Source organism: Podarcis liolepis, assembly GCF_965112155.1.
Source record: "Podarcis liolepis genome assembly, chromosome: 12".
Lineage (NCBI taxonomy): Eukaryota > Metazoa > Chordata > Lepidosauria > Squamata > Lacertidae > Podarcis > Podarcis liolepis.
In genome coordinates, this window is record NC_139563.1 from 55,818,577 (window position 1) to 55,836,925 (window position 18,349).

At 42.9% G+C, this 18,349-nt stretch overlaps 1 protein-coding gene across 10 annotated transcripts in view; it reads left to right on the top strand.

The window, feature by feature from the left end:
- The window catches only part of SUGCT (succinyl-CoA:glutarate-CoA transferase), a 294,353-nt gene that overhangs the window by 96,118 nt on the left and 179,886 nt on the right, over positions 1-18,349 (top strand). For all 10 annotated transcript variants that reach the window (XR_014517940.1, XM_083468830.1, XM_083468832.1 and 7 more), the window contains exons 10-11: positions 11,147-11,218; positions 12,059-12,156. Coding sequence is in view for 9 of the 10 variants with exons in the window: in XM_083468830.1 (XP_083324956.1) it covers positions 11,147-11,218; positions 12,059-12,156 (170 nt within the window). In the remaining variant the exon portion in view is untranslated. The remainder of the gene's footprint in view (positions 1-11,146; positions 11,219-12,058; positions 12,157-18,349) is intronic.

Genomic DNA, 18,349 nt, shown 5'->3' on the forward strand with positions numbered 1-18,349 from the left:
GGCTGAGGGACCATAAGCTGCAATAATTTTATTTTTGGAATCTGGACAGTATGTGTCCTGGATAGAGATTTCTTGGCTATTAGAGAAGATAGCAAAATGCCATGCTTCTACTGTGATAACTCTACACCCCCAGCCCTCTCTGAAATCTGGGACCTTTCTTCAGCCATGCATTCAGTGACAAGTTCTCAACCACAATGCATCTGGGCATTCTTCTATTTCTTGGCTCACCAGCCTCTGTTCTGCAGGGTATTTACTTTCTCTATTTTTTTATCCCACTTTTCATTAATTGTTGTTTCTCGAAGTTCCTCTTATTCAGTAAAAAACACACAGAGAGGCAGGCCCTACTGTCAGTCTTATAGCCTAAAAAAACAACAATTCCAAGCCAGCCCTTCAAAGCCGGAAATTGCTGCTGAGCTATAAGCTATAAGCATCATACTTGGGACAGGATGTTCTTCCCTTGCTCTTGGTGACTCTTAATCCTTTTCAGACCTGGTGCCTGCAGTCAACCAAGTTGGGCCCTGACTGGACCTTCACTGGCCTGCCTCATCTATAGAGGCACTCCCCTCTGGAACTCTGTGTGGTGTTTTAGTGGTGTGTGGGCAGTAGTGGTGCTTTTGATGAGAGCCAAGGTTGACTCCCATCCATGGCTATCCGCCTGAGATCAAGTGATACCTTATTGATCAAGTGATCTGTTGAATACTCAAACGTCATATGGAAGGAGAAGAAAGCACTTTGTCCTAGGAAAAATATTATAAGGCAGATCGTTTATATTATATTATATTTACATGTCACAGAAGGAGGTGAGATCTCTTGAGTCTTAAATGGTAGCCTGAAATCTCCCAAGAACAGGGGTGATATTATCTGTGTAGAGTTTCTTAAATGCATGGGAAACACAAATTCAAAATATACTAGCCTCTTGAGTGTTGCATTGCTATAGAAAAGTCCCTGACCCTCTGCTCTGAAATTATAGCCAGAGAAAGAGAGAAAACATGTGTTCAACGATAAATCTTTTACAATTCAGTCTGACTGAAGGTGTCACTAAAAGATTTACTCATAAAATGTTAAAGTCTGGATTTGTTTAAACAAATAAGAGAATAGCTGTACTTTGTGATATGATTGTGGGTGCATGAAGAGTTAGGAAAGGGAAGGTTGTAGTAGGACAAAAGTACATTTCCCAAGGGGTTTGCTTTCTCTGGGTTGGGATGTGGCCATATTAGGTAATTACTATTGTCTCCCTGTTTCCACTAAGAGAATCTTTTTAGGCAGTCTGCTCGGTGAAGCATAAATCCACTTGGCCTCTGTTGTGCCTAAACTATGGCAGTTGAGCCCACAAAGCCAGCCCTATGATGAAGCTGGATGAATCAGACTGCGCCAAACAGCAGATTTTGCTGGCCATAAGGAGCTGCAGATTGCCAAAAAGCAAATCTGATTTAGTTTTAACAAGTGCTATGGCAGCATTGGTGGATCAGAGTGAAACACAGGGAGATATAGTCTTCTGACCACCAATACCCAGAAACAGAGCAAAAGTCACAATAACGCTTGTACATATTAAGTTAAAACAGTTGAATACAATATAAAATATAATTTACACTAAAAAAAAGCCAAAGTAGTTAAATGCATCTGGCTATTTTCATTAGTGTGCTTATGGCTAAGCTTTGACCAACATTATTTAGTATTTATCCTGCCCTCCAAATTTTGGGAAAACGTTGAGATGTACTGACTGATTCGTGTCTGTGGAAGTTTTCTTTAGTTAAAAGAATGTGGTATTTTATTCTATTAGTTTAACTTACTATTAGATTTTTGGATATACATATGTTGTAAGTAAAATTTTCACTTGTTATCACAGCATTGGTGGGGACATAGATAGGAATATGGAATATTTTTCTAATCATTTTGGCACAATCAGTGTGTGCTTACCTCTGTATTTTACTACATTGCCGATTATATATAATCCCATGAATGGTTTTTATGGCACCGATATACACCCATTGCACACATAACATCTCTCCCCCCCCCCCGCAACCCACATAATCTTGAGAGTGACAGTAAACAAGGAGTCCAGCATTACAGGTGCAGGTACGATATATTAGTCCAGGCATCGGCAAACTAGACCCTCAAGATGTTTTGAGACTACAGTTCCCATCATCCCTGACCACTGGTTCTGTTAGCTAGGGTTCACGGGAGTTGTAGTCCCGAAACATCTGTTGGGCTGAGTTTGCCTATGCCTGTATTAGCCATTCCTTTCTTCCACTGTAAAGAGACCACCCTAATTTGCACCAAACCACATAAATATATAGCTGAAACCATTGGGGTAACATTATTTAAATTTCTAGTTTCTCGGGGCAGAATCAATGTTTGCCCTTGAGAGTGAGCGTATGTACATCCAAGTTTTTTCAAGTGTTTTCACTAGCCAAACCACAAACAAACCACTTTTTAAATTTCCTCAATCACAGAAAAAAAGTTTGGCAAGGGGAACAGCTGAAGAAAAAATATATATGAGATGAGGAGAAAGCCCAGGTGCTTCCATCCACACACCCCCTTGGGGATTGTGGCCATCGTGTGTGTGTCAGCACGCAAAATGAACTGCCGTGACCAAATAACCCAAACTTAATAATGCATGATATAAGTCAAAATATATAGGATGAGAGACCTCTGTATAGTTACAGAAGGAATTTGTTGAAGAGGTGAAGGCCCTATTTGTTTGTATAGAATTATGACCCCTGCTTTCATTCGGAACATCCTGGAGGTGGTCCAGGATCCATATGAAGGGGGCTATTTGGCATCTAGTCTGCCGTCCTCCCCTCTCACACTCACTGTATGTTTATGACAGGAAGTCAAAAGGTTGTCTTCTTTCTCTCAGCAAGATGGCCTCTGAGTGACACCAGGGATGCCATCAAGCAAGCAACATCAAAAGGCTCAAGACAGGATTCCTGCAGACCATAACTTTAGTTGGCAGGGATTTAAGTAGGCTGTCAAGTAGTAGCTGGGGATGTCCATCTGGCAGTCTAAAGAGCACTATGTCTGCTATTCCCTTAAAGTTGACTCACAGTTAAATTTTTCCAAAAGGTTTGAAACAAGAAAGCTTGTTGACCATATACGTAGAAATTGGTCTTAACTGCAGACCAAATGGATGGCCCATTCTGCACCTCACTCTGATATTAATGAGGACTTTAATGCTGAAGAAACAGAAACAGTATTAAAATTTCGAAAGGGATAAGGAAAACAATGCTTCTCTCCAATGGAGAAAGTTCCACATCCAAGCAAAACCTGGTTAGCTTCCATAGCAAAGTTACAATTTCCAGATATTATATGTACCAAAGGCAACAATGCAAATGAAAACATAATTTTGTGTTTAAAGAGGGAGGGAGGGTTGCTGTCCTTGTAAGCAGATGCAACACTTTACATAGGAAAGACTATTTTGGGTTTTTTAAACCCCTGAAGGTTAAAGAGAATGTAGCTGACCTAGACAGCTTAATCATGGGGTGGATGAGGTTAAAAAAAAAGTGCAGATTTCATCTTTATATATATTTATTAAATTTGTTGCATATATACCCTACCTTTAAAGAAATTCCCAAAGCAGCGTAACAATAAATATCACAATATTAAAAATCAAATAGCATAATGTGCCTCAAGTGCCAACTGAAAAGCGAGTGTGCTTATGTGACGCTGGGTATGGTTTCTGGAGTCCAGCTCTTCCCTATCTGGGTGTTTCTCCTCAAAGTAGGCAGACCAAATGATTCTGTATTCTAATTTTGAGCAGGACTTTGAGGTTGGATAAATTGGTTGGCTGTGATGTACATTTTAGAGCATGTACACTGGATAGAGCGTTTTCTCATCTTGAAATGACATTTTGATTGACTGCATGTCAAAGATGTTTGAAAGTTGGAGGTAAACTTAAGAACAAAAAAACCAAACCACCTCCTGAGAGCCAATAGAAGAAGAAGAATTAAGCAGTGGTCAAAATTATGCTATCGCTTTTGCTATTGTAACCCGTCTCAACTGACATCAACCAAAATATACTGAGCTCACACTTGTGTGGCTCAAAACAGAATTTGGCTATCCAGGCCAAATGTGACCAGCCAAATTCAAGTATAAATGTCTGCAAAGTTCAATAATTATTATGATTTCTATAGCAGATGGCCTCCGGGCTTCGAGTATGTATTTGATTTTCCAAAGGGAATGTTCCATTGCTCTTTTTTCTTTGAAAGCAATACAAACACAATGCCAGTAGTCTCAAATCACAAGCTGTTACAATTACCCTTTTATCTCTACACAGTGGTTAAGAAACAAAGTTTGGTTTCAAACCTTCAGTACATTGTTATGAATACTGGAGGGGAAAATGTTTTTAAAATAGTTCAGTGGTGCCCTTTAAAACCCATAAACTCTTATTGTGCCTCTTCTATAAGTAGCAAATGGCTGTGAGGTGTGTGCATGGTTTTCTTCTGAAATATTGCGGACTGTATAAGACTTTGTTTGCTTAATTTTTCAGTGGAACTGAATTTTTATGATCTGCTCATAAACCTCCTGAACATAGTGGTCTAAATGGAAACACTGACACAATCTTAATTACACTGGCTCCAGCATGATACAGTGATTAAAGTTTGTTTATTTTGCACAGGAGTTTGTGTGTGCGCGCGCGCACAATTTCATTGTTGGGGAAAGTAATGGAAAAGTAATGTGGCAATGGAGACTATGACACTTTATTCCTTTGCTTCAGAACAGCAGGTCCATGTTTCCAGTTTCAAACAATTTATTTATTTTAGACGAAGATAAATCTTGATACACTGAAGTTTCTAATTTCTACAAAATTGCAATAGCTACCCCCACCCTAGTTGCATTCTGTTCACCCAACTGAGCTTATGTCATACTGGAAGCTCTGGGGTTTTCAGGTAACCTGGTCCAGAGTTGTTTAGGCTTTTATGTGTAAATAACAAGACCTAAAAACTGGTGCAGTGACTCAAAGGCCAGTGCAGATCTTTGACCACAGTGGCATAGTGTGGGGGCCACGGGGTTGGTTGACCCAGCCACAAAAATTCTTAGCAGCGCAACCCTCGCTATGCCACTGTGCCCCAAAGGTGCCCCAAGACTGGGAGGGAGGTGCCTTCCTTTCCTAGTCTGGCAATGCGCAGAACACATGGCGTAAATGTCTCCATGGCAGCCAGGTGGGCTGCGAGCAGGGTGCGGGCAGCCGGTCAGGTCCTCCCCTGCTGGGCCGGAGCCCCTTCTCACTGTCCACACTTTTTGGCACCTCATGTCTGCATCCTTCACTTGCAAGCGCCACATGCCACACACTTTTCGAGCCATGACTGGTGCCGCTGCCGTGTGCGCCAGGTCATTTACCTCCCTCCCCCTCCGCTTCGGGATGGAGGTGCCACAGAGTCCCCAACCAGGCCCCCATATGAGATCAGGCAGCCAAAGAGATGGTGGGCTTCCGCTGGAGTGTTTGGCGTGGATGAAGAGGAGGCCATGTCAGCCTTGGCTGCCAGCCGGACTGACGGGGCTTCCCGAGGGGAACACTACAGAGAGCTGAAGTGGCTGGTACAGGGTGAGGCACGGCAATAGAGGGGCACTGGTTGGGAGGTTGGAGTCTGCGTCTGGCACCACCTGGGAGGAAGTTGTGCTAAAAACTGGGGTGGGGGAGGACCCATGGCGATGTGCTAGCCCCCTTCCCCATGGTGATGCCACACCCCCTTTTGCACCTTGCCCTGGGCATTAGCAACCCATGTTATGCCACTGCAGGAAGGGGCACCACTCACCATCCAGGGCACAGCATTTTTCACCAACTGCAGCCTCTAGACCAGCCATGCAGGAAACCACAAATATTTGTCTCTGTTACTCAGAACTCAATTTCTTATCTCCATGAGAACATCACTTTGGGCTCAGGGGCCTGGCCTGCACCCTCCACAGTAAAGCTAAATGTAAATACATCATTCAGCTTTTTATATAATCTTACGTTCTTTTAGCACACTTTTAACTTCCCTGTCATCTAATGGTATAGCTATCACCATCATCGCAAGCTACTTTATTGCTTTGGTTTTATTTGATTTCTCTTTGTTGGTCTTCATTTTTTTGCACTATAATCCTTAAGTACTTTTTATTTATTATCCCTTAATGTGTACTGTACTTGCATTTCTGTTGCCAAACTGTATGTTCCTGAAAATCAAAAGAAAAGGGCCTTTATGAATAACTTATTAGCCAGCAGGCTTTTCAACTGATAAATTTCTGATGAAGCACAAGAGAGGATATGTCACTTGCCATAAGTGACTGTAAGTCATTGAGAAATAATTGAGTAAATATCATGTGTCTCATAAACCTTTCAAAGGAAAGAGCACCAACCCCAAAGCATGGTGGAGATCCTAGCTGCTGGGCAGGGCTCGTATGGAGAAGAGTGTCCCTGCTGAGGTCCAAACATTTTAAAAATAATTTGCTTATTGAAAATATACACCCACCCAACTCAAAAGCATGCTGGAGACCATTGAGATAATAATTTACTTATGAATGAGGCTGTGTAAAATGTAAGTTCAGGTTGCACGGAGAAGGAGAGATTGGTAAGATCATGGTCAAATGAAGTAATTCTTTAATGTGAATGGTTAGGCTATAGCCTATTCAGAAAGGTGGCTGGCTAGGTAATAATTTGGGTCAACAGGTATAACTCCAGCCTTATCCATATAGTAAGTGTTGTGGCAAGCTTTCTTGCTTGAGTGGCCCTCACCAGTTCCCCAGTTGCAGCTTAAGCCTGCCCCCATTTCTGGACTTAGAAGCTGACTTAGCAGCTAGAAAACACAGATATGTGGCATCTTCATTTTATTCATTGCTTGGATTGGATTAGGACCAAAGGACCTGGGTCATTGCTCTTAATCCTTCATTGCTCTTGATCCTTATCCCAGAAATGAGAGACCCTTTTCTGTTTCGTTATAGAATGAAGTGAATTATGCAAAGAAGGTTGGTGGATCAAACATAGAATGGTGACCAAGCCCTTGGAAATCTAAAATTCAAGCTACTGAAAGACTAAAAAAGAATATTTCACCCCACCATAGCATTAATCTCCATAAAGTTTATCTCATTTAGGAATCAGCAAGTAAGGAAGCATTAAAAATAATTTAGCAAATATTACATTAGTAAGCTGGATGTGTGTGCTGTAATCCAAACTTTAAAACACCAGTCGTCACTGAAGCATATGTTGCTGAACTCAATGGGATTGTCTCATTTCCCATCTCTACTTTTTCTTGGCAACATTTTGTCTCGATGGCACCACATTTCATCTCTCTCATTGCTGAAGATGAATTTTGACTCAAGATCCTGGGCCAAAATACCTCCAGCCTTTGGGATGGTCCAGATGTGATTCAGGTCCATCTGTATTTATCATGTGTTTTTTTAAGAGGCTGAAGCATAAACTGACATTAAAAACAAGCATTGGTGGTATAAGTAGCTTTGGAAAGAAGGCCGGCATAAATCCTGACCATTTCTCTTTTTGCTGTGTTTGCAAAACTCACTTCTGGTCGAAGTGTCCTAGAGGAAGTTCTTTTTAAAGGTTTTGCTAAAGACTCGCAATTCCAAACTTCTCCGGATGGAATTTCTGTTTCCCCCCATTTTAAGCAGTCTAATCTCAAATGTATTAAACTGGCTGTCCAAATCTGAGGGTGTACATAAGTGAGGGCCATTCAGTCCTAAATTATTGTTTTTAAGAAAGCAGTAGTTTGCAGTGAAGCCTGGAGCTACAGGTGCTCTTCTCCCAGGGACTTCAGCAAAGCTTTAGCATAGGTAACCATTGGCCTGGATTACCATCTTAAGTTTCTAAATTCTTGACTAATAATGAGATCCTGTGAGAGTTGCTGGAGCAGGGGGAATCCGTTCTTGTAGCAATTGCAGGCTGCTTGATACGGAAATGCTAGGACAGAACCTGTGTCAGCTGCTCATGAGTAGTTCAGACTTTGTTTATCCTTGGCAAAATTGCAGTGTAGTTCATGTGGAACCTATGGAGGGGTGAAAAGATAGGATCTTGACAGTGCAGTCCTATAATGTCCACTCAGCAGTAAGTTTCTTTTAATCGAATGAGGCTTATTTCCAGTAAACTGTAATCAGATATATGGTAAATGGCAAAATAAAGGGCAAAACTTTGTCTCTTACTTGATAGATTTCATACTGTAAACCTGCAGGCGGCGATTGTTCTTCTTGCCTCAATCGTTGTGCAGCCCCTAGCTTTTGAGGTGCTCTACAAATAATGGCAATAATAGCTATTAATGTTTGCTCTAAGTGACATAAGAGGCAGGTAGTTGTGGCTCAAATAGAGGAGATCTATAACAAGGATTAGGGTTCCATTCCCATGTCTGCCTCTTTGGGAGAGAAGAGAAAGTTGGACTTCAATAAATGTAGCCATTTTGACTAATTTGCGCAAAGCAATCTTGTGCAAAGCAACTTCTCTTAATACAATGGGGGTTTTTTGTGTGTGTGAGTGTTATTTTTACTAGTATTTTCATTATGCACACTTTCCTCTAATATATGCATCTTTGTAAACATTGATTGGTTGGAGAACTGCTTCACAAAATTAAGATGTGTGTTTCGGTTCATATATTGCTTCAGAAAGTGTGAATTTGATTGATTTAACTTCAAATGCATATTGAACCAAACTTATCCTCCATCCCTAATCATGACTTAAGTTCAACTAGCTCAGTCTGGATCCAACTCAATATGTGTGAGGTACTTTAAATGCATAACATTTATTCTTTCTCTGTGTTTTGTTTTTTTTTAACACAAAATGTAAAATTAGTGGTGAGCAGGGCTCGTGCTCTCTGTTGCCAGAATCAGCATAGGTCCAGAGGAGACCAAAATTCCAGCTCCTCTATTATCTGGTCCTTTAGTGGGTCATTGTTTGCCATCCTCCCAGAAAGACCCTTTCTCCCTAATAGATCGTTAGTGAGTCTGAGCTTCTCATTGTGTTTACAGCCTCCTCCACTCCTGAAGCCTTGGGGTGATGGGAAAGAATCAGCGATCAAGGCAGGATCTAAGTGGTTCTTTGGACCCTGGCAAGGATCTTTGAGATAGATCTCTTCAGACTGAAGGTTTCTCCAGGTCTTCAGTTGGAATGTAGTTTTCAGGGCCTCAATCCTCTTCCTCCAAATATTTCTCCCCAGGGACTGGATTGGATTCCTTAAGGGAAAACACTGAATTCTGAGTCAGGATGTTCCTTGGTGTAGGTCTTTGACTAGCCATGACTGTTCTGTTATAATCCAGTAGCTGTGTCTTTCTGGTGGCAATATTCTCCTGTTAAAGACCTTCAAGGAATGTTCACCAGCTAAACTCCCATCAGAAACTGGTTCTACAGCACAACTCTTAAGACCATTGTTTATGACTGTATTTGTGTTGGTGATAATGATAGTACTGCAACTATAATTAATTACTATGAAAAGTGTGTATATTTATTTGATTTCTGTCCCACATTTTAATCAAAATAGTGTATGTAAAATAGTACAATACAGTTATATTAGGGCTCCTTCCAGGCCATCCCTGCCCCCACCAACACTTGGCACTCTTCTGGGTTTTCCTCACCACTCTCACTGAGTTTTCCCAAACATTCCCCCCTCACAGACCACCTGAACATTGCTGAGAGTGAACCACCTCATCATTTTTCTGCTCATTGTAGCAATTGTAGTGTGCTGTGCTACTCGCTGCAAGAGTCCTCATTGTGTTTTTACTTTGAACCACAGGTCACAATTTGGGAACCTCTGCTTTAGGCCATTTGGGCTGTTCCTTTCCCTTGATAATTAGATGATCTTTGTATATTTACCCCAAACCTGTAGTTTCTTTCACCAAACATTGCTTTGGAATATCATATCATTCATCTCCACTGATTTCCTCTAACAAGCTCTGAAATAATTTCCATGTCTGTGGCTTATTGTCTTCAGTTACTCTTACACCACGAAGTTCAGGACACCAACGTTGTGTATTATTTTGCATGCAATTTTTGTCATGTTCCTGGATGCCCTGTCACAAGCCTCTGTTCTTTACAAACAAAAGGCACACACAGAAAAGACTTTTGCCTTGTATGAAGTAAATTTTATTGCACTAATTTAGCAAGATTCACGGCTATGGGCAGCAGTTTATCAAAACAAAATCTCATTAAAATCTGTCTGCACTTTGCTTTCTGTCTCCTTTGTATAATAAGATAGTGGAGCTTTCTGTGACCAGACAGTAACTTGTGGTAACCTGCGGGTTGTGTGTGTATACATCCATAGACCATGAATGAAACTGTTGTTAGCACTCTTAAATGTTGGCCTTGCTGTGCTAATAATGTTGGGAAGTTTCTGCTTTATCAGCAACAATGACTGACAAATAATCAGTCGTTTTTGTGATGGGAAGCCCAGAATATCTGCTCTGCTGAAGAAGAAAATAAATTTCATGCAGAGAGACACTGCTGTATTTATTCCAATACTACTTCTGTCTGAAGATGACATGGGGATTGCATTTTCCTAATTACATTTTAGGATTTACTCATTTTTCCCACACATGCCCCAAAGTCAGTGAAGCAAAAACATTAGTGGCTGGGCCTTTATACATGTATAGTAACTTCAGTATTCGCAGCTCAAGAGTATGAACACAAGTTAGATGCTGCTGTGTGGTCTGACTGGCATTTGCAAAGTGATAATTGCTGATAAGCACATGGTTATGCATGCATTTACTTTAAAGGGACCTTTGAGAGCATCATAAATAAAGTACAGAAGCCCTGTCTTTATGTGCCTTAAATGGCTGAACGTGTGTGCTTGCTGTGATGCGTAAATTCAGCTAAAGTTGAAAAGGTTTAGTTGTTGGGTAGAAAATATTAATTTCTATTGAGAATGTGGACTATTTAACATATTTTTAAAGCGTTAGCTTATATTTCATTCGTTGAACTTATATGCCACCTTTCTGCCAAGGCACCTAAAGCAGTTTACGATATCAACTGACCAAAACAAATGCAATGAACATAAAGTTGGCCTGGAAGCGGAGGGGAGAGTCCAGCAGGAGCAGGCACAGATGGTGCGTGTGGACTCAGACTAGTTCTGAAAGACAGTGACCTTTAAAAACAACTGATGGTGGAGGCAGAAATATTATTCACATAGTACCATAATGCATGTTTCAATTACATTCTGATCTCCCATACTGTTTCTAGGCTTTCAAAACAAAGGATGGCTACATTGTGGTGGGAGCAGGAAATGATCAACAGTTTGCCACTGTCTGCAAGGTAATAGTAATTAAAGAGCAATTCACAAGGTGGGAAGCTCAAGGTGATAATGATGGTGATTTCGTGAATCGCCTTTAACATAAGTCACAAGACCATTTACAATAATACGATAATAACAGTACAAAAGGAAAAAGTCAGTTTTAGAACAATACAAATAAATATGTTGCAGGTGTATGATTCTAGTAAAATGTTTCACCGATGACTGGTTTCTAAATGAGCTAACGTGGAATATTGATTCTTACATAAGAAGCAGCAGTGACATATTCTGTTATATAACTTAGGGTTGCCATATTTCCAGAGATAAAAGTCCAGAAAAAGTTGTTGGGCTTTTTCTTTGGTGATCACTAGAATAAGAGTCTTTAAATAAATAGCTAGGAGACACATCTGAGATATTATTATTGTTTTAATATGTTTTGACTATGTGTACTTGCACACTAGGTTTCGGATGTGAGCTGCTTGTGTTGTTGAATTAGTGGAAAATGGAGATAGAAGAATTTCAGTTAATTAATAAAAGACATGATGGACATATTTTACTCCAATTAATTAAAATTAAATTATTTTTAATTAATTGAATAAATGTGCTTTTGGATTTTACACATACAGTAAATGTTAAAATAAAAAATTCCTTCCAGTAGCACCTTAAAGACCAACTAAGTTAGTTCTTGGTATGAGCTTTCGTGTGCATGCACACTTCTTCAGTAAATGTTAAGAAATGCTTTATGTAGAGAGCCCAGTTTTATTGATTATATTCTTTGATATTTAGTGTATGACTGCATCTCTCTCACTGAAGACCAATTTGCACAACTTTCTGTGATGATTATGTTACTGAATGCATTTCAGATCTTGAATCTGCCTGAAATCAGCCAAGATTCCAGATACAAAAATAACCAGCTGCGAGTGCTAAATAGGAAGGAACTTACGGAAATTTTAACAGCCAGGTACGATTTATGAATTTAAGCTTCAAGTGTTTATTTTTGCAAACTTGTTTGCAGTCATGGCCATTTTATTATGTATAGCTCATGTAGGCTAATATTAACTATGGGGTGTTATGTAAGTTTATAAAAGCATTAAGATTTCAAGTCTTCCACCAAATGGATGTCGCTTAAGAAATTTTGTCTTAGACAGGATTGTCTTCATTTGTCTTTAACTAGGTAAGGACAAATTTGTCTGTTTCTGGTCCCTCATAATAACATTCAGATTTCACATTAATATGTGCCTTTAAAAAACAAGGACCCTCAAAACACATATTTCAAATGGTACTTTTTCTTAAAATAAGTACTTAAATGCAACTCTTACAACTAGCTATAAATGGTCCGCCAGGCATCTTCTGTGCAACACCATATTGTACATGTGGTCATCAGTGGGAGAAGTCATTTTCCTTTGGAAACGTTCTTTATTTTCCTAGAACCTCTTAAAATGTTCTCAAAGGCCCCTGAGTCATCTCCTGCATGGAAGACAGTCTCATCTCCCCCATATACGTGCCCTCTCCAGTTTTATTCCAAACACCACTCTATGGGAGGGGGGGGGTGCAGGTTCATCCAATTCTTCATCCAAGTCCTGACGTGGGATTTACTGAAAGACAATATTCCATTTTTCATTTTTATACCCGTAGTTGGCTGTTACTTGGTTGTCCCTGTTGCTGTCTCAAGTTCAGTTCTTCAGCTTATTTGCCAGATATATTATGCTATGTTAGCAGAGGTTCCACCAAATCCCTGGAGGACGTCAGATGCTGCCTGTACAGACCTATTCTGTACTTCATATGCTAATGGAAGAACATAATTTATTAAGTGTCATGTTAGTTTGAATGAATCTGGCACCCAATAAAGAAAGACCAATTGTAATATAAATCTTGGTCCAGGATCTTGGAGTCATATGTTTCCATTCCTGTTCCTTGTAATTTGGCTTGTATTAGCTAATAGACATCATTTGTGGAGTGATCACATTTTATATGGTAAATTTTGAAAGACAGGTTATATGGGACTTGTTACTGTTTCTTGGTACTAGCAAAAACAAAAACAAAAAACCCCCCCTTATTCCTTGGAGTCTTTGCAACAGTATCTAAAACAGAATAATTGTGGAGAACAAGTCATCCGTCACAAGAAGAAAGCAGCAGAGTAGATTAATGCCAAATATCCTTTATGGGTATGCATCTGGCAGAGTTTCTTGTGGAAAAATATGTTGAATTGCCAGGAATGGCATGGCAAGATAAAGTTTATCTGCAGTAGTGTCAGCAATCACACTGGCCACAGTCAAATTTAATGCACTGAAGAAGTGATTAATTATCTGCCTTACGAATTATCAGAAACTAGAAGTCGGATTAGATGTGAGGTTCAGCATAACCTGACTGCACATGATGCATCTACCTTGCTAAAGTTAAGCAGGTCTGGGCAGGGCAAGTGTGGAAGGTTGCCTAGGAATCCCACATAGGCTGCCTTGAGTTTCATGAGCTGCTAAATACATAATCAGACTGTGAAGCCCCCCCCCCCCCTGCTGAATCCCAGGTGCTCTCAAGACGCCCACCCTGCTTGCACATGAGGGGATTCTTAATATGGGAAACCCATTTGATCTTGAACCTCCCGCTGCCTTGCAGCTATACTCATTCATGAGAAAGGCTTCAGGAGTAAACCCTGAGGAAAAATCCGCCTTGCAAATCAATGACGATCTTTATTATGGTCCAGAGACCCAACAAATCGTTACAATGCAATACACAATTCATACAGCCTACCTCCAGGTTGAACAAGCATTTTGTTCAGAATATAGGGATCATTGGTTCTTGCAACCACTGATAAAAACTTTGCCACTGCTTACGTTCTAGCATTTGTCCGGTCTTCCAATAGGAACCTGACATACTGAGCCTCTGATTTTCCCAGGAAAGGTACCAGCAAGGGTAGTATCAGTTCAGCCCTTGCCTGCTCATATTTTGCACAGTGCAACAAAATATGTTTTATGGAATCGATGTCTTGAGCACACGAGCAAAGTCTGTCCTGGCAGGGAACTCCTCTCAACCTGCCATCCAACCTTGCAAAACATTTTCCGGAGAAGAAAAGGCTAAGGAGTAACCCTACACAAATTTGGAATGGAGCCCCTAAGGCGTCTTGTGTGCTTCCTTCCGCCAACTCCTGCAGCCAAGCTGGTGCCAAATGTCTTGCTCTGCTTTCCTTTGGACCACATCAGCGATGCTGAGAGGCAGTCTTGTCTTCTGGGCAGCACAGGACTGCCCAGTCTTGCACCCCGGAGAATTTGCTATTGGTGCTGTGATCCTCCAGCAGTTTGACTTCGCCCCTGGAGGTGTACTCCATTGTTTCCTGAGACAGACAGACACCCCCAAAAATGTGCAAAGTTTCTGTGCAGTCCTATTATTTGACCCACCATGTGGTAGCTAGCTACAGGAAGTCTTCAATTCCTCCTGCCCTTGTCTGTTCTTCCCTGTTGAGGTGGTACTGGGCAGCTGACCTTTCGCTGGACCAGTTTTTGCCTTTGGGTTTCCCTTCTGCTTTCACTTTCCCCTCGGTATTCCTGCTGCTTCCTGAAATTCCTCCTTGTCTCTTTGAAGTTCTCACTGTTTCAGTTCAGCTGTTCTTGGGTCTCTGCCGGCTCCACAGTTTTGAGTCTCTGCCTCACTGTCACGCCCATATTCCTTCTGAGACTCGTACCCAGCCACATCTCCTCTCTGTCACTTCCTCTCTCTTGCTCTCAAGTCTTAATTTCACATACCCACGTGCCATTTTTCTGACTCTTTCTCTCATCCCATCAGTGTTTCTCAAACTTGAGTCCCCAGCTGTGTTGGACTACAATTCCCATCATCCTGGTCCTGCCAGCTGGGGACCCAAGTTTGAGAAACACTGGAAGTCATGCCAGGTCATTAGTTCTGCTTATGTTTGTTCCTTTCCCCTCCACTTCTTGCTACTGCCTCCACACATTGGGGTGATCAGGATACCCCCCACTCCCACAGCCTCACCCACAGTCTTTTCTTTTCATTTTTATTTGTATTAAATTTGCATACCACCCTTCACCCAAAAATCTCAGGGCAGTTTGCAGCATAAAAATACAGACTAGAGAAGGCATGGGAGAACTCGGCCCTCCAGATGTTTTGGGACTACAACTCCCATCATCCCTAGCTAACAGGACCAGTGGTCAGGGATGATGGGAGCTGTAGTCCCAAAACATCTGGAGGGCCAAGGTTGCCTATGCCTGAACTAGAAATACAAGATACATATCTGTCAGGGGCTCAGGAACAGAGGCACAGGGGAGAGAGGAAATGGAGAGCGAAGGGGAAGAATCTGAGGGCAGCGTAGGGGAGTATGGCAGTGACCCGAGAGATTCCATGAGCTTCTCCAGCGAATCAGAAGATTCCCAGAAGGAGGCGCCGATGGTCAGGGCAAGGGGGGTCCCAGGGGGGACACACCAGAAACAAGGGGCCAGCGGGGACTCCCAAAGCAGCAGCGGGAGATCAGGACCAGCTTCCCCACCAGAGCGTAGTGGGGGGGAAGAGCCCCATGTGTCAGGGCCAGCGTCTCCTCCAGCAGGGAGAGAAGATGAGTCAGGGCTGACCACGCCTCTATCGGAGAGCGGGGGAACGGAGGGGAGGTCAGATCCAGCTAGCCCCCCCGAAGGGGGAAGCAGTGACAGGAGCAGTGTAACGGTCAGGAGGAAGGTTGCCGGCTGGGCGCGCGCGCCAAGTTCAAATGTACAGGCGTGCGGTACAGCAGAAAACCCGGATTGGGAACCAGGTCCTAAAGCCCGCCGGAGGCAGGGGGAAGACTCAGGGGACTCAGCGTCAGAAGAGTCTAGGAAGAGCGAGACCCCAGCTGACAGGCGGAGCCAGAGGAGGAAAGAGCAAAGGAAGAGGTGGAACAAGGCTAGAATCTTAAACTGGTGTCTGGGGGGAGGAGATTCAGACGGAGCTTCAGCGGTCTAGAGTTTCAGACGTAGAGCTGCACGCTGCGGCTGGAAAGCGAAACTGAACTTCAAGAAAGACTTTTGTATATAACAGCGAACTGGCGTTGGTCCTTTGTGAGCTGGGACCTCGGGCAGCTCTGACAATATCCTTCTTCAGTTCAGGCACATCCACATCTCTGGCGCTCTTCCTCCATTGTCTGATTTCCGGTCCACCTCTCCCCACCCCCATATTAATGCAATATGGCCTAGGCAAGAAAGCCTGGACAAGGCAGCTCCCCAGCATCCATCCAGCCTGCTCTGCTGCCACTTCCCATCACACAACGATGCCGCTATTTCAGCCTCCGCAGTGTCAGAGGCTGGCGAGGGAAGTGGAGGGAGGTGGATGCCCCAGGTGAGCTGCTGGGGATGGGCAGGGCAGGGCAGCTCTCCAGCAACCATCGTGCTTTGCCATTGCTGCTTGCCACTCCTTGTCGTCTGTGGCTGAGGCCAAAATGACAACAGCAGCGTGAGGCAAGCAGTATGAGCTGAGGGCAGGGTGAGGTCTAAGGGCAGGGGCACAGTTTGGGCAAGGAAATATGGAGAGGGGGCATGGTTTGGGTGAATTGTAAGGGGGTTGGCAAGGTTTAATGGGAGGGGGGTGGCCAAGTGTAAAGAGAGGGGGCTTGGCACGTTGTGAAGTAAACAGGGGAAGCAGCTTCTAGTTTACATACACCTAAAGGTAAAGCTAAAGGACCCCCCCTGACAAAATTAAGTCCAGTCGTGAACGACTCTGGGGTTGCAGCGCTCATCTCGCTTTACAGGCCGAGGGAGCCAGCGTTTGTCCGCTTCCACAGACAGTTTTTCAGGGTCATGTGGCCAGCATGACTAAGCCACTTCTGGCAAAATCAGAGCAGCTCACGGAAATGCTGTTTACCTTCCCGCTGGAGCGGTACCTATTTATCTACTTGCACTTTGACATGCTTTCGAACTGCTAGGTTGGCAGGAGCAGGGACTGAGCAACGGGAGCTCACCCCGTCGCGGGGATTCGAACTGCCGACCTTCTGATCGGCAAGTCCTAGGGTTTGTGGTTTAACCCACAGTGCCACTTGCGTCCCTTTACATACACATACACATACGCATAGTAATTGTGTATTTTTTTAAAAAACTGCCTTGAGCATGGTTTTACATATAAAGGTAAAGGTCAAGGTACCCCTTCCCGTACGGGCCAGTCGTGTCCGACTCTAGGGTTGCATGCTCATCTCGCTCAAGAGGCCGGGAGCCGGTGCCGTCCGAAGACACTTCCGGGTCACGTGGCGAGCCAGCACCAGTGCCGCACACGGAAACGCCGTTTATCTTCCCGCTATAAAGCGGTCCCTATTTATCTACTTGCACTTAGGGGTGCTTTCGAACTGCTAGGTGGGCAGGAGCTGGGACCGAACGGCGGGAGCTCACCCCACCGCGGGGATTCAAACCGCCAACCTTACGATCAGCAAGTCCTAGGCACTGAGGTTTTACCCACAGCGCCACCTGCGTCCCTCTGGTTTTACATTCACGCATAGTTAAAACCATACTCAAGGTAGCTTTTTATAAAAATACACAATTACAGACCTAACAAAAGTAGTCATAAACAATAAATAAAGCATGCAAAAGTACACAAGCAAACTGAACAATGTTCTCACATAAGCCATAGCAAAATCTAAAATAAATATACTGTTACTGATATTATTTTTTGTTACGCTTCCCCTCCCCCACCCCAATAAAACCCGAAACAACAACCAGCCCAGGAGTCTGTTCAGCAGCCTTGGCTTTTGTAGCTGGAGTCAGTCAAGGTGGTCCACTCCCAGGCCAGGTGGGAAAGACCTGCAAGGCAGGGAGCAGGTCTTCCAGGTCTCTGGCCTCTTCAGCAGCCCCAGTTTTTGTAGTTTATACGTAAGAGCATAAGGGGAGCCAGCTGTCTTTTCTGATGAAGCATCTTAAAGTGCTTCAGCTTTTTGCATATCACGTTCATTATTTTTGACAGTGCATGCCTGGATGTTCCCTATTCTTCAAAGATATATTCTTTCAAATCCAAAGTGCAGCCTAGAGAATGCTGATTGTGGAAAAGTTCTTCGGCAATATTTGTCACAGCATTTACAGACCTTGTGTGTGTGGCTGCCTGTTTTGTTGCACAATGATAAAATAACAGACACATATTTGGCAAGGGTACATTTCCAAGCGCTTTGATTCAGACTGCCTCAAAAAGGGCAATGTAAA